This window comes from Cucurbita moschata, unplaced genomic scaffold, assembly GCF_002738365.1.
Source record: "Cucurbita moschata cultivar Rifu unplaced genomic scaffold, Cmos_1.0 Cmo_Scf00027, whole genome shotgun sequence".
Taxonomy (NCBI): Eukaryota; Viridiplantae; Streptophyta; class Magnoliopsida; order Cucurbitales; family Cucurbitaceae; genus Cucurbita; species Cucurbita moschata.
In genome coordinates this window covers 1,222,421-1,235,910 of record NW_019268543.1, presented here as the reverse complement: position 1 = coordinate 1,235,910, position 13,490 = coordinate 1,222,421, and the positions used below count along the sequence as shown (strand labels likewise).

The 13,490-nt window shown below is 33.0% G+C and overlaps 1 protein-coding gene, 1 long non-coding RNA gene and 1 pseudogene across 6 annotated transcripts; 2 read left to right on the top strand and 1 right to left on the bottom strand.

Moving 5' to 3' along the window:
• The first annotated feature begins 149 nt into the window (after positions 1-149).
• LOC111462834 (V-type proton ATPase subunit a3-like) lies at positions 150-3,847 on the top strand. 5 transcript variants are annotated; one of them, XM_023106598.1, is made up of 6 exons: positions 150-575; positions 1,856-2,021; positions 2,861-3,008; positions 3,172-3,282; positions 3,437-3,502; positions 3,723-3,847. In XM_023106598.1, the coding sequence occupies exons 2-6, from the start codon at positions 1,894-1,896 to the stop codon at positions 3,819-3,821; spliced, it is 552 nt and encodes a 183-aa protein (XP_022962366.1). In that variant the 5' UTR covers positions 150-575; positions 1,856-1,893; the 3' UTR covers positions 3,822-3,847. The 5 variants fall into 5 exon arrangements, with proteins under 5 accessions (XP_022962366.1, XP_022962368.1, XP_022962364.1 ...); XM_023106600.1 differs by having other exon boundaries at positions 150-612; positions 1,977-2,021; XM_023106596.1 differs by having other exon boundaries at positions 150-612.
• Positions 3,848-4,999: 1,152 nt separating this feature from the next.
• Positions 5,000-8,000, top strand: LOC111462833 (annotated as a pseudogene).
• A 2,680-nt stretch (positions 8,001-10,680) lies between these two features.
• On the bottom strand, positions 10,681-12,219 carry LOC111462949. The gene is made up of 2 exons (XR_002713798.1): positions 11,983-12,219; positions 10,681-11,824 (listed from the first exon to the last, which is right to left on the bottom strand). It is a non-coding gene; the product is annotated as an uncharacterized LOC111462949 (long non-coding RNA).
• Positions 12,220-13,490: the final 1,271 nt, after the last annotated feature.

Here is a 13,490-nt window from a genome sequence, read left to right as displayed (position 1 = left end):
AAAAAAAAAAAAAAAAAAAAAAAAAAAAAAAAAAAAAAAAAAAAAAAAAATATATATATATATATATATATATATATATATATATATATATATTAAGTAAGAAAATGAGGTTTGAAAAAAAACGTCGAGGAAAATGTAAAATAAAATCCAAAATATATAACAGAAATGGAAACCTTACTTTAAACCGCGCATTTAAGGCAAGGTCAAAGTGTGAGCCAGGCTTAGAAATTTCAAATTACAGGCGCGAGAAAAAGAGGTACGTCGAAACGCCGTTGAGAGGGAGCGCGAAATGAGCCAACGGTCTAGCGGAACGACAAATTATATGATTCTTGTTGCAATTTCCGTTCGTGATTTCCCGCGGAAGTTTCCTCACGATCTACCTTCATCGCTCGACATTTATCCAGAGACTGGAATTTTTCTGCGTTGTGTTTTTACGCTAACCGGAGATAGTGAGTGATTGTTTTTCCATGGATCTGCTGCTATCGGAGGCGATGCAATTGGTGCATCTGATCATTTCTAATGAATCGGCGCACCGGATGATTTCATATTTCGGTCTCTTCCAATTCAAATATTATGTATGATCATCTGGTGTTGGATCTTCTTGTCTATCATGTTAGGCTCCGTTTCTCTGTTCTTAATCGTCATTTTCATTCTAATTCTGAGTTGCTATTTGATTTTTCATTTTAATATGCGCTAATGTTGATTTCTGAAGATTTCTACATGATCTGATATTTTTCTGTCGATGATAATTCCTGGACTATCCTTAAGCAATTAAGCATTCACAAGTTGATTTAGGCTCCGTTTCTCTATTCTTAATCGTCATTTACATTGTAACTCTGAGTTTCTATTTGATTTTTCATTTTCGTATGCGCTAATGTAGATTTCTGAAGTTTTCTACATGATCTGACATTTTTCTGTCGATGATAATTCTTGGACTATCCTTAAGCAATTAAACATTCACAGGTTGATTTAGGCTCCGTTCTCTGTTCTTAATCGTCACTTTCATTGTAATTCTGAATTTGCTATTTGATTTTTCATTTTCGTATGCGCTAATGTAGATTTCTGAAGCTTTCTGCGTGATCTGATATTTTTCTATCGATGATAATTCCTGGACTATCCTTAAGCAATTAAGCATTCACAAGTTGATTTCATTTTTCGCACAAGTTGATTTAGGCTCCGTTTTCTGTTCTAAATTGTCATTTTCATTGTAATTCTGAGTTTGCTATTTGATTTTTCATTTTCGTATGCGCTAATGTAGATTTCTGAAGCTTTCTACATGATCTTCTTTTTCTGTCGATGATAATTCCTGGACTATACTTAAGCAATTAAGCATTCACAAGTTGATTTCATTTTGTGCACAAGATTTATATTTACATATCGTGAATCACCTTGGTTGTCATGTTAGGTTCCATTTCTTTGTTCGTAATTGTCAATGTCACTGTGATTCTGAGTTTACTACTTGAATTCAGTTTTCGTAAAGGCTAATGTTGGTTTACCATGTTCTGTACACAATCTTTAATCTTAAAATTTTCTTTTGATGATAACTCCTGGATTACTTTAGCAATTAAGAATTCATAAGTGGATTTCTTTTTGCATACAAAACATATATTTACATTATTCACAAGCGGATCTTCTTTGTTATCGAGTTACGTTCAGTTTCTTTTTTTGTAATCGCAATGTCATTATAATTCTGAGCTTACTACTTGAATTTAGTTTTGTAAACACTAATGTAGGTTTCTAAGTGAACTTTAATTTCAATTTTTATTTTGATGATAATTTATGAACTGTACTTTAATCTTAAAAGTATACGTTTACTTGAATGGATTCTGATTTATTTTATGTTCTATATTGGCAGACATCATTGAGAATTTGTCTCACTGAAATCATCGCACTATGTCGAAATGCTTGCTTCTTGTTTGCATTCCGCACTTTCTATTCTTGTCAATAGCATCTGATCGTCTACTTTTCCTCTTTAGCTCAATGCATCTAGAAGCCCATTCCAGAGGACGTATGCTGCCCAGGTGTGTTTACTATTTCTCTGATTTTTGCTTAAAGCTTCGTTCCAGGTCTGAATCTAGCTTTTAGCGAACTTGAGACAAGGATTACATTTCTAAATTGGAAGTTCTGATTCTAATAAGTAGCAGCACATAATTGCCGTAAATGGACAGTATTAGCCTATTAGGTCTTTGATAATATGGCAGAATGAATTGCCTGGAGACTTGAGTTTTCTTCGACTCTTAACTTACTTTGATGCCAATGTTCCTGTCATCGTTGGTTCATTAACTTGCATGATAAGTTTTCAGATTTGTATTCAAGCGAAATGAGGTGTATAACATTGATAGAAACTTTTGAGAAATTATATGTCCATTCTTGAACCTAGATAGATTTCTAGCTAGTAAGATTGAATGACATGAGAATGTAACGTTATTGTGATGAGTGTACTTCAGTTATAGTAGGCTTGGTCTAGTGATTACGAGTAATGAATAAGTACTATAGACTCTACGACAACATGCTTATAAGTAGTGTGTGAACACAACATTTGAGTATTTTTTTATTCTTTGTGCCTTTCCTTTCGTTTTTGGGCACACAAGTGTGGTTCTGAACTCTGCTTGAATCTGTCTTCTCTTTCCTCTAGATGATGCCTATACTTGCGCTGTTAGTGTCATAACTTATAAGATAAGTTTCTTTACAGATTAATAGCTATATAATACTTCAGTCCCTAGTCGATAATAGGTTCTACTGGTGTATTATAGTTGCAGCAGTGGCATAAAGCTGAAGGGGGTTTAGTGTAGTACCATTCCGTTCTACTGTTGAGGAAAATAACGATTTAAATCCAGTAGCTTGACCTTGACTTTGACAGGTTAAACTTGGAGAATTTGAGGCAGTCGTTAGAGATAAATGACAACAACGAGAAGTTACAACGCAATTGGAGTGAGCAATTGGAAGATAAGCTTGTACTTCAGAGAAGGCATGGGATGTTTTTATTGATAAGGAGTTACTATAATTCTGTTGGTCTTTACTCTTTTGTAATGTTGCATACTTATACATCGAGGTTATTTTATCATCTATGATTAATAAAGCTAGCATGTTGTCAATTTGATGGCAACTACTTTGAATTCCTGTGATTTGCAGCCTGCAGAAGATGACTTATTACTTTTTATATGGTTTCAGGTTGGTGAGTTTTTCCATCTAGCTCAAAGCATAGCTGCAGCTGAGCAAAGAGAACAGGAAGTGCAGCAAAACGGGGAAGGATCCATTGACAGTCCCTTATTATTGGAACAAGTATGTTTTTGTTGTCTTAGTATTGGCTGGACATTTATTGTGCTCTTTTGAGTAGTAGCTAGGACTTGGTTGCGTCTTGTAGGAAATGACAACGGATCCAACGAAACAAGTTAAACTAGTGGCTTTTGAAATGAATTTTTTATCGTTCAACTAGGGGCAAATGTGTCTGAGACAAGCTGTGGTTGATGGTTCCATCACTGATCCTGTATCTGGGGTGAAGGTTAGCAACGGGAATCCCTTAGTTACAGTTGTGAGCTTTACAAAAGGATGAATTCTGTTTGTTTTCTCTTTCTATAATTGGGTTACAGTCAACAAATATGGAGCTGGACCAAAATCTGTTTTTTTTCCCTGAAAGTTATTTTCATTGTTGCTGAAATAATTTGTTACCCCATATTGTTCTTTAAGGTCTTGCCATTGTAAAACTCACATCTGAATTCCAGGTCGAGAAAAATGTGTTTGTCATATTTTATTCTGGAGAGAGAGCAAAGGATAAAATTCTGAAAATATGCGGAGCTTTTGCAATGTTACCCATTCACTGATGACTTGGTCAAACAATTTCAGATTATTACAGAGGTAATCACGATTGTTTTTGTACAATGTCGCACTTTGTTAATTCTTCTTGCTTTTGAGAACTTTTTACAGTCTATTCTCTTGCTCTCTTTGTCTCTGGTAATCTATTCCGTATTTAAATGTCCAAATATCATTAACTGCATCTGAGCAGCTTATAAATACGTACTAATTAAAACTGTACGTTATACTCCATGGTAGTTGCAACCACTCCAAGCATGAGCAGAATATTCTGAAACTGTTGCTTTTTGTAGTCCTTCATTAAAGATATAAGTCAATCATCTTCTTGTTTGGCTATAAGCATATAATCCTGCTCCTACTCTCTTCCTACTATATACTTTATGGTAAGAGAAACCTAAAGATGGCTCAGCTATTAGTCAACTATTTTCTTGTTTGGATGGATGTGGTCAGAAGAGAAGATTGCATCCGTTACAACACACCCTCCTCTTACTCTCTTCCTACTTTACACTTTAGTCATAAAGGATGTAGCATGAACTTGCCGAATGACTCCTCAGAATTTGAAATGAGTAAGACTAAACAACATCAAAGTTATCACTAGTGATTGAGATTCTAAATTGTTTAGTCATTTTTAGAGACCATTATGGAGAGGTTCTGATCAACCTTGAAGTTCTGCACTGAGCTCATCATTCACAAATCCATGAACTAATTAATGTTGAGTCTCGGTCAACATTATGCTCAGTTCCAGATTTCTACGTAATCTCAGGAAGAGTATTTTCTTTTAAGAGGGACAACTTGTCATCCTCTGTAAAATTGGCGTCGGAAATGAGTTGGCTACGCTATCTCGATTCAGATTGCTTAGAGACTGCATCCTGCCTTAACTGGAGCGCATTTTGAACGAAAACCAAAAAAGTTTTCATCAATTCCTCTTGGGAAAAGATGATCACCAATGATTTTCCACCAATTCTACATTAGGTCCAGCATTGTTGTTTACAATTAGTTTCTATACCAGTTTCCTTTGCCTCGCTTTGGCAGTTGTTGAGAGAGTTTCTAGCAGGTTTCTCGGCATGAAAAGAGTTACAAGTTGCTCAACTTGCTCATATCACAGTTAATTCTCGTCTTCCTATCCAAAATCCTGTGAATTCCCTACTAAGATTGAAAGGTGCTTTCTTTTCAAATTTAAGAAGAGGATTTGCAGTAGTGAAATCAGAATATCAACCTGGGCTTGTCACGTCATGATATCTACATTTGTCCTCTTTCCTCTTAATTCGTTGGTAGCCTTTCGGAATTATACGAGGGATAGGTTTACGAGGGATAGGTTGCTTAAATATTTCCCTCAAACCATGCAAGAAATCAAGTTCTGTTGATGCTAATCTCTTATGCAGTGGATGCTAATCTCTTATGCAATGGATGCTAATCTCTTATGCTGCTTCATCAGAAAATAGGGCTAGATGGTTGCAAAGTAGTTAGTCTTGCCATTGTTTCAAATCTTGCAAAATAGCATAAAATTCCAAGACGTAGGTTGAATACCTTCCACTATGGGTGAGTTCTTTCAATCAAGTTCCGTTGTCTTTTTATTCTTTCAGGAATCTGATTGCATACTTTATTTTTAGGAAAGCGAAGGAATTATATAAGAGTTAGGGTAACAGAGACCACTAAAGGATGTTGGCAATATTTCGAATCATTTCCTTGGTCCAGAAATTAAGAAATGACATTCTTTTATTTTGTTTGATAGATTGGAATGGTAGGAACGTACAAGATCGTGAGCACATCTGTCTGTATATAAGTTTTGACTTTTGGGTACCCAGTGAAGTGCAAGGGACAAAGTTTAATCGTTGCCTATACTGTGCCTATGGAAAAAGCTCCACTAATTCAAAGTGGGGTGATTTGATATCGGTGGTTATTACCATTTTAGTTGTACTATATGAAATTGCAAAGTTCTCCATGTGAATTGGTAAAAAGAGGACATCTTTTTGTCCTGGAGATTTAACTAAATTTTTTGGTCGATTTATTTCTTTCATTTGTTTGATATCTCCAAGCGTATTTAATGTGCAGATGCCTAAGGCAAATAGTGAATTGCAGGGTAGAGTCTACTCTATTGTCACTTTCCCTTTCCTATTTGCTGTAGTGTTTAGTGATTTCCATGGAATATGCTTATTGCTGGCAACATTATATCTTATAATAAGGGAGAATAATTTTTCCAGCCAGGTAATTGCCAATGTCTTGTAGTGTGAATTCTTGTCCTTTGTCTGCCAATATAAGTTCATTTGACCTTGTTAACGACAGAAACATCGAGATATCAATGAAATTACTTTTGGGACCCGTTATGTTATCAAGATGATGGCACTTTTGTCGATCTACACATGACTGATTTATAATGAATTCTTGCTGTCCCATTTGAATTGTTTGTGCCTTCTGCATACTGTTGTCGCGATACTTCATGCAGGTATCAAACAGTGTAAATCAATTCATTGTGGGCTATATTCCTCCGTGCGGGTGACTTATATCCTCCGTTTTTCAGAGATACTAATACCATTGGTTTAATAAAGGTTTGTGACGCGTATCCATTTGGCGTGGATCCGAAGTGGCAAGGCACTCGAAGTGAGTTACCTTTTCTCATATCTTTGAAGATGACGATGTCTATCCTACTGGAGTAGCTCAAATGAACAGAGGAATTATATTGAGCTACTTCAAAGCAAAATTCTTTGGAGAAAACATTAACATCTGGTTAGTTGCTTTAAGATGGATCCATTGTATCATCATTAAAATCATTTCTTTATTGAATTGTTAATTAATTGGCAGTCTTTCCGTAGAATTAATTGTTTGAAAATTTTCCTCCGGATGGCGGATTCTTGAATGAGATGTAATGTAGTCAATTATATGCAGTTGATGAATAAACTTTTTAAAAAAATATTGTTTTTATAAATTATTCAATTAGGCCTCTTCAAACCACATCCTAAAATTCTAGTGAAGATTCTGTTTTCTTTATTCTAACAAGTGTAAATTTTGTTTCATTGTTTCAGGTACCAATTTGTTCCACAGATGATTTTCATGAACAGTTTATGCGGTTACCTCTCACTTCTCATAATTGTAACGTGGTGCTCTGGATCTCAAGCTCTGTATCACGTAATGATCTATATAGGCGAAAACCAGCTTTTTCCAGGACAGAAGTTCCTTCAGGTTCTTCATGCTTTGATGTGCTTCAAATTTCTTTTCATAATACTTGATTAGAATCAACTATTAATAACTATGTTTTTACACTTCCAGCATCCGTTAATTCTGTCTGCCCTCACTACCTTCTCTGTTGAAGAAACAACATGAAGAAGTAGGTGATGTTAGATCTCATCTTTGCCAGAGGCACCAAGGTCAATCCTACTCCCACTTCACAGCACAGACAACAATCTTGAAATGGAACGATGCCACGGTTCCCACGGCCACGAGGAGTTCGAGTTAGTGAGGTTTTTGTACACCAGCTTATACATTCCGTAGAGTTCGTACCTGGTGCAGTTTCTAAAACAGCATCCTTTCTACGTCTATGGGCCCTCAGGTAAAAAATAAATACATTTTAGCATTATTCTAATCTAAATGCTGCTACACTTAGATTCATAGTTTTTTACCTTTTTGACAAATTATACCTGCCATTTTTAAAACGGATTTGAACATTCATGTATCTTACGAGCGTAAGGATCATACCCTCCTGTTATTTAGCTTTAACGAAACTGGTATTCACGGCAAGTGAAAAATAAATCCGACTACCAAGCCTATCATAGTAATACCTATGCTAATTAGAGGGATGTTTGAAATTAAAACTAGATATTAGAAAGTGTGATTTATAACAGTAGTCCCTTTACTCTTAATGTATAAATATATTCAAATGAGTTCTTCAGGTCCAAATTTCTTTCACTCAGCCAAGCGCATTCGGAGTTCTTGAGTGTATTTTACGACAAGGTTCTACTCCTAGCTTGGGGGTTGGTTCTGCCACACCTTTTCTTTTTCTTCCCCTTTTCAACAAAAATGCATTGGAGGAATCAATAAGATGATAACCATTTACTTCTTGACATCTGCAGGTTCAATAGTTTGATCATCCGAATGGTGTAGGAATAGCTATTTTTCATTTGTGCAACTGTCGGAGTTTTACTAGTTCTAAGCGCTTTCCTGCCCGCCTTGGGGCTCCACTGGGTGGAGTTTCAGAAGAAATTATATACAACAGATGGATTCAAATTTCCCCCTTCTCGTTTTCGTTGCACCGGGAGAAGGATGAGTGACGACATATTTCTGAAGCTTGGCCATCAACTCAACTCCCAAGGAAAATCGAGAGGTTAGTTCCAAAAACTTATTCAATTCTTCCACCCTTGCATAGTAGAACTGTTTTCCAAATAATTAACAAGTTTTGTTGATAATATTACTTTTTTACATAAATTACATATAACAAAACCCTATCTTTGAAATGATGATGAAAATAGGCTTAAAAATCAATTAAAATATTTTTTTTTTAAAAAATCTCTTTAATTTTAAATTTTAGAATATGGGTATTAAAATATTTTTAGAAACTAGAAAAAACTAAAATTAAATGTTATTTTTTATTTAGAAAAAGTTTATAGTTTTTTATATATAAATTTAAATTAAAAAATAAAATGTTTATCAAAAACATACTTTAAATATTAAAATAAAACTTAATTTTAAAACTTTGAGTATGATTATTAAAATATTTTTAAAAATTAGATAAAATTAGATAAAATTAGATGTAGTTTTTTATTCAAGAAAAGTATAGTTTTTTCATTTATTAGGTAAACTTTCAAAAATGAAAGGGTTATCAGGCTTTAAAAAAATTAAAATAAATAGTTTTAAAAAACACTCTTTAATTTTTAAAATTTTGAGTATGCTTACTAAAATATTTTTTAAAACTAACAAAAAACTAAAACTAGATGTAGTTTTTTAATTTAAGAAAAGAAGGCTTATAGTTTTTATTTATAAGTTTAATATGGTTTAAAAAATATAAAATAAATAGTTTTAAAAAAACGCTCTTCAATTTATAAATTTTGAGTATGGTTATTAACATATTTTTAAAAACTAGGAAAAACTAAAATTAGATGTAATTTTTAATAAAAAAAAGTTGATAGTTTTTTATTTTTATAAGTTCAAATTTAAAAAATGATATATTTATCAAAAACAGGATTTTAAAAAATTAAAATATAGTTTTCAAACTCTTTAATTTTAAAATTTTGAGTATGATTATTAAATATTTTTAAAAACTAGAAAAAACTAAAATGTAGCTTTTTATTATAAAAAAAAAAAGTTTATAGTTTTTTATTTATAAGTTTAACTTTTAAAAATGAAATGGGTATGAAAGCAGGATTAAAATAGTTTTAAAACACTTTAATTTTAAAATTATGAGTAGGATTATTTAATGTTTTTTAAAAAGTAGTTATTTATTAAAAAAAAAAAGTATAACTTTTTATTTATAATTTTCTTTTAAAAAATGAAATGGTTATCAAAGCTTGAAATTAATTTTAAAATTTTGAATATGGTTTACTAAAATACTTTTAAAAACTAAAATTAGAGGTAGTTTTCTATTAAATAAAAGTTTTAAAATTAGATGCAAGTTTTTATTTTAAAAAAAAAGTTACGGCTTAAAAAAATAGTTTTAAAAAACATTCCTTAATTTTAAATTGAGTATGAATATTAAAATATTTTTAAAAATGAAATGATTATCATGTCATGAAAACAAGGCATATCAAGTAGCCTAAACAAACCTTATTACCTTGGTTTGCTAGCTTCTTGCCAAGCCCACCGGTAAAACATAGCAAACCCACCGAAAACATAGCTTGAAATTAATTGTCAAAATAAAATGTTAATTGATATGTATTTCTGAGATTCAAAACCTCTATATTCTACTTACACAGTTAATGTACTAAAAAATGATTAAAATCAATTTATTATAAGATGAGAATCAAACAACTAATTATCAACAATTAATGTACTAAAAAGTGATTAAAATCAATTTATTATAAAATGAGAATCAAGCAATACAAAGTGACTAAATTCAAGTGATTAAAATCCAAACCTAACAGAGCAGCAAACTTTCAAACTTTCAATTATATAGTATTCCTATCACACTATCAATGTATGTACAAGGCAATGGATCTTTTTTTTTTTTTAATTATTTTTTCTTAAAAAAAAAAAGGCAAAAATCAAGCCCAACAAGGCTAATTAAAGAAAACGGCTCCAGCTGTACAAAAACGGTGTAAGAAAATAATTTCTAACCCTCACCCCAGTTAACTAACCTCCCACCTAACCAAGGTTGACCCTTTTCTCTTTTTCTACCATTTTCAAAGAAATTATGGATAAACTTCTCAATATTCTTGCAAACTGTGCACAGATAAAGTTAGAAAATATTTCTTTTAAGAGCCTACTCTTTTTCTAACTTTGTCTACCGACGAATTTCAAAAAGTGGTGAATTTGAAATTACTTCCAAGAGGGAGACCCAACTACGAGAAGGAAAATGATCCAACTTAACAACTCACTTATGCCCAACTCCTAAGTTTCTCATCATTGCAATTAAGCCCCATATTTTATCATTGACTCATATTAATCTTAAGCTCAAACAAATCTTCAAAGAACGTTAAGATATGATTCAAGATCTAAGAACAAAACTAAATTTTCAGAGCATAAAATAAAATAAAATAGTATTAACTACAAATTGAAGGTGGCAAATAGGCGTGTTCTCCTTTTCAAGCTCAAAGTGCTCAATGATTTTTCCAACAATACTTTTAGTAACAAGCGTGCTCAGAACACTCGAAACAAGCAAGAACAAGCAAGAAAAGGGGTTACAGGATCTCCATGTCTAAGCCTCTCCACACCAAACCTTTACCCCTATAACTACCATTAACAAGGAAAGAATAACTCACGTTTCTCATACAATTTCACATCCACATCCTCCGTTTGTGCCCAAAACCCTTCTTTTTCCAAAAAAAAAAAAAAAAGAAAGAAAGAAAAAAGAAATCATAACAAAAAAAAAAAAAATTCATTTTTCCACTTCACTAGCAAACAAAGAACCGCTATTCTACGGAATAAATACCCCCATGATTTCCCTTCAAAGTCAATTCTCTCCAACTCCACTCACCTTTTCTCCCATGTACTTTCAAAGGAATTGACAACAAAACAGACTATGTTCAGTCTCCATCCAAATAACAATATTCGAGTTCTCTTGAGAAACAACTTCCTTAACCAATCTCCCTTTAAGTCTCCTCCCTCTCCTCAACCCTCTCACGATCAAAGAGACGATTTTCAACATTAGACCACATAGTTCTCAGCTTCTCTTGAAGTTTTTTTTTCTTTCCTCCCATAATTGACTGAGCATTCAAGCTTTTTTAAGCTCTCATTCTACCTCATTGTCCCACCCCAACTTCTTTTTCTTTTTTCTAGAGTATTCGGAATCTCGAGGGGATTAGAAAAGGAATAAGACTTTCAACTAACAGTCCATTAGCCAAAAGGTCTCCCCCTGCCCATGGCATTAGGACAACTTTCGCCAAGAGAATTGGCAGGAGCGTAGGGTAAGGTCCACTCAAAAACTGGAAAGGAAATAAAAATAAAGACGAAAAACCCAAATCTAAAAGACCCAACTCAATCAACATACTTGCTTCCAGAGGCTCATGATCAATTGATAATTGACCACAGAGCAACATACATATTATACAACAATAACTAGCAATAACTATTGGCCAAGAGAATGAACAAGTTTCATAGCATTTGATGTAACAACCCATTTCCCATAATATAAACATACTTACAGAGTCCGAGCATGTTACCTTAATATAATGGCACTAACAATGGCTTAGTTTGGGGTAGCAGCCACAGACGAGACCATCGACTCAGATCCACAGATATTGTTGCCCTTGCAGATTAAGTAGTAGCCATTTTCTCCCCAGTTTTCACCCACGCATGAAATTCCTCTTACGTAGGTCTGCAGGAAAATTGCATCGACTCCAACAGCAGCGGTCTAAGATAAAGTAGAAAACTAAAAAGGAAATGGTTAACAAACAATGTCTACGTTAAAAGAAAAGGCCCAAATCATTAGCTTCAGTTTTTCACATCACCAATGAGGTTTAAAGCAGGTTGAGAAATCAAATAACGCATTTAAAAATTGATGATAATAATGGAGAAGAATTTCATTACTTGCTGAAGGGCCATTCTTGATCAAGTTTGCTGCACTTTGGTCGGCATCTTTAGAGATGACACTGAAGTTGGCTACCGAGGCAGCGATTATGCCGCTTTGGAATTTGCAAGGGCGACGATACCTCCCAGTGGAAGGATAGTCCTCCTGTCGCTCCAATCCACCAGCTTTAAAAAAAGTACTCAAAAGATGAGTTCATCAGTCCCCCATCGCGTCGCATGCACCAGCTTCCTCGGGATCACACTGCAAAAATCTACTTTTTTACTTTCAAATTTTCACTGATGACACTGATACTGTCATCTTAACTATGGTTAACGAGAAATTACTCAGAGAGGTTACTGATAATGTCATGAATATCTGGAGGTCGATTATTAATTGATGAGTTCTAAGTTCAAGCAATATAATAGCCATCATCAAAATGTGTTGTGTTGTGCGTGATTGGGTGGACTTGATTTCAACGAATTCAAGATTGTTTTGACGCAATATCTACCACTCAAAAGTGTGAGTAGATATGAAAATATTATTACTCAACTAAAGAATACAGATCTAAGAATAAGAAAAAGAATTGGGATCGAATGTTCCATTTCATTGATATTCACAACCTTTAAATAGGATACAAGATACTAAATAATATCTACAAAGAAAATATAAACTAACTAAGTCCTGATAATAAAATAAAATATACTATTGATTACGATATCTAAGATATATTTCCTAACTAATATATTCTTAAGATTATGAATATCATATATTCCCTAACTAATTCAAACTAGAAATAAGTTAGACATGTTTTAAAAACTTATTTTTTAATCCAGATGGAAATGACCCTTAAATTAGACATGTTTTAAAAACTTATTTTTTAATCAAAATGAAAATGACCCTTTCCTTTTTCTTTTCTTTTGTACAATAACGTAGAATTAAACTTCCAACCTTGAAAATGAATTCGATATTATATCTACAGTACTATGTTATAAATCAGCTTAATTTCTACGACATAACAAAATATCATAAAATCTTATTTCAATGGTTCACGTTATCTTTCAAGGGATCGTATGCTAAAATTTGGTGGTCAGGAATGCATGTGATGAACTAAACGTTTTGATATTCGTGGTCCCATCTCAAGGTCCAAGAACCATACTAACCAAACAACTACATACAAAAATTTGTTTCCCAACAAAAAATTGTCAAAATATTAGTGGAAAGAGGGCAGATAGAGTATTTTCCAAAATAATAATAATAATAATAATAATAATAATATTATTATTATTGTAAGAAGGTTAGTGGAGGGGGAGAGGAGACTTCTCCCAAAGATATATAAATAAAGAAATAACAATTTGTAAAAAATTTAGTGGTGAGTGCTAGTGGTAGAAATTTCTACCTACTCGATCAACGTGGGAGTTAGAACTCAACTACATAAATAATTGAGTGTTTTGATATAACCCATCTAAATGACTACCCCGGTAAAAAAAAAAAAAAAAAAAAAAAAAAAAAAAAAAAAAAAAAAAAAAAA

Excerpts from the sequence above, each read along its gene's own strand:
- LOC111462834 (XM_023106598.1), top strand. The coding sequence starts at position 1,894 with ATGTCGAAATGCTTGCTTCTTGTTTGCATTCCGCACTTTCTATTCTTG. Across the intron at positions 3,009-3,171 it reads TAAGGAGTTACTATAATTCT|GTTGGTGAGTTTTTCCATCT; the intron begins GTTGGTCTTTAC and ends ATATGGTTTCAG. Across the intron at positions 3,283-3,436 it reads GTCCCTTATTATTGGAACAA|GGGCAAATGTGTCTGAGACA; the intron begins GTATGTTTTTGT and ends TCGTTCAACTAG.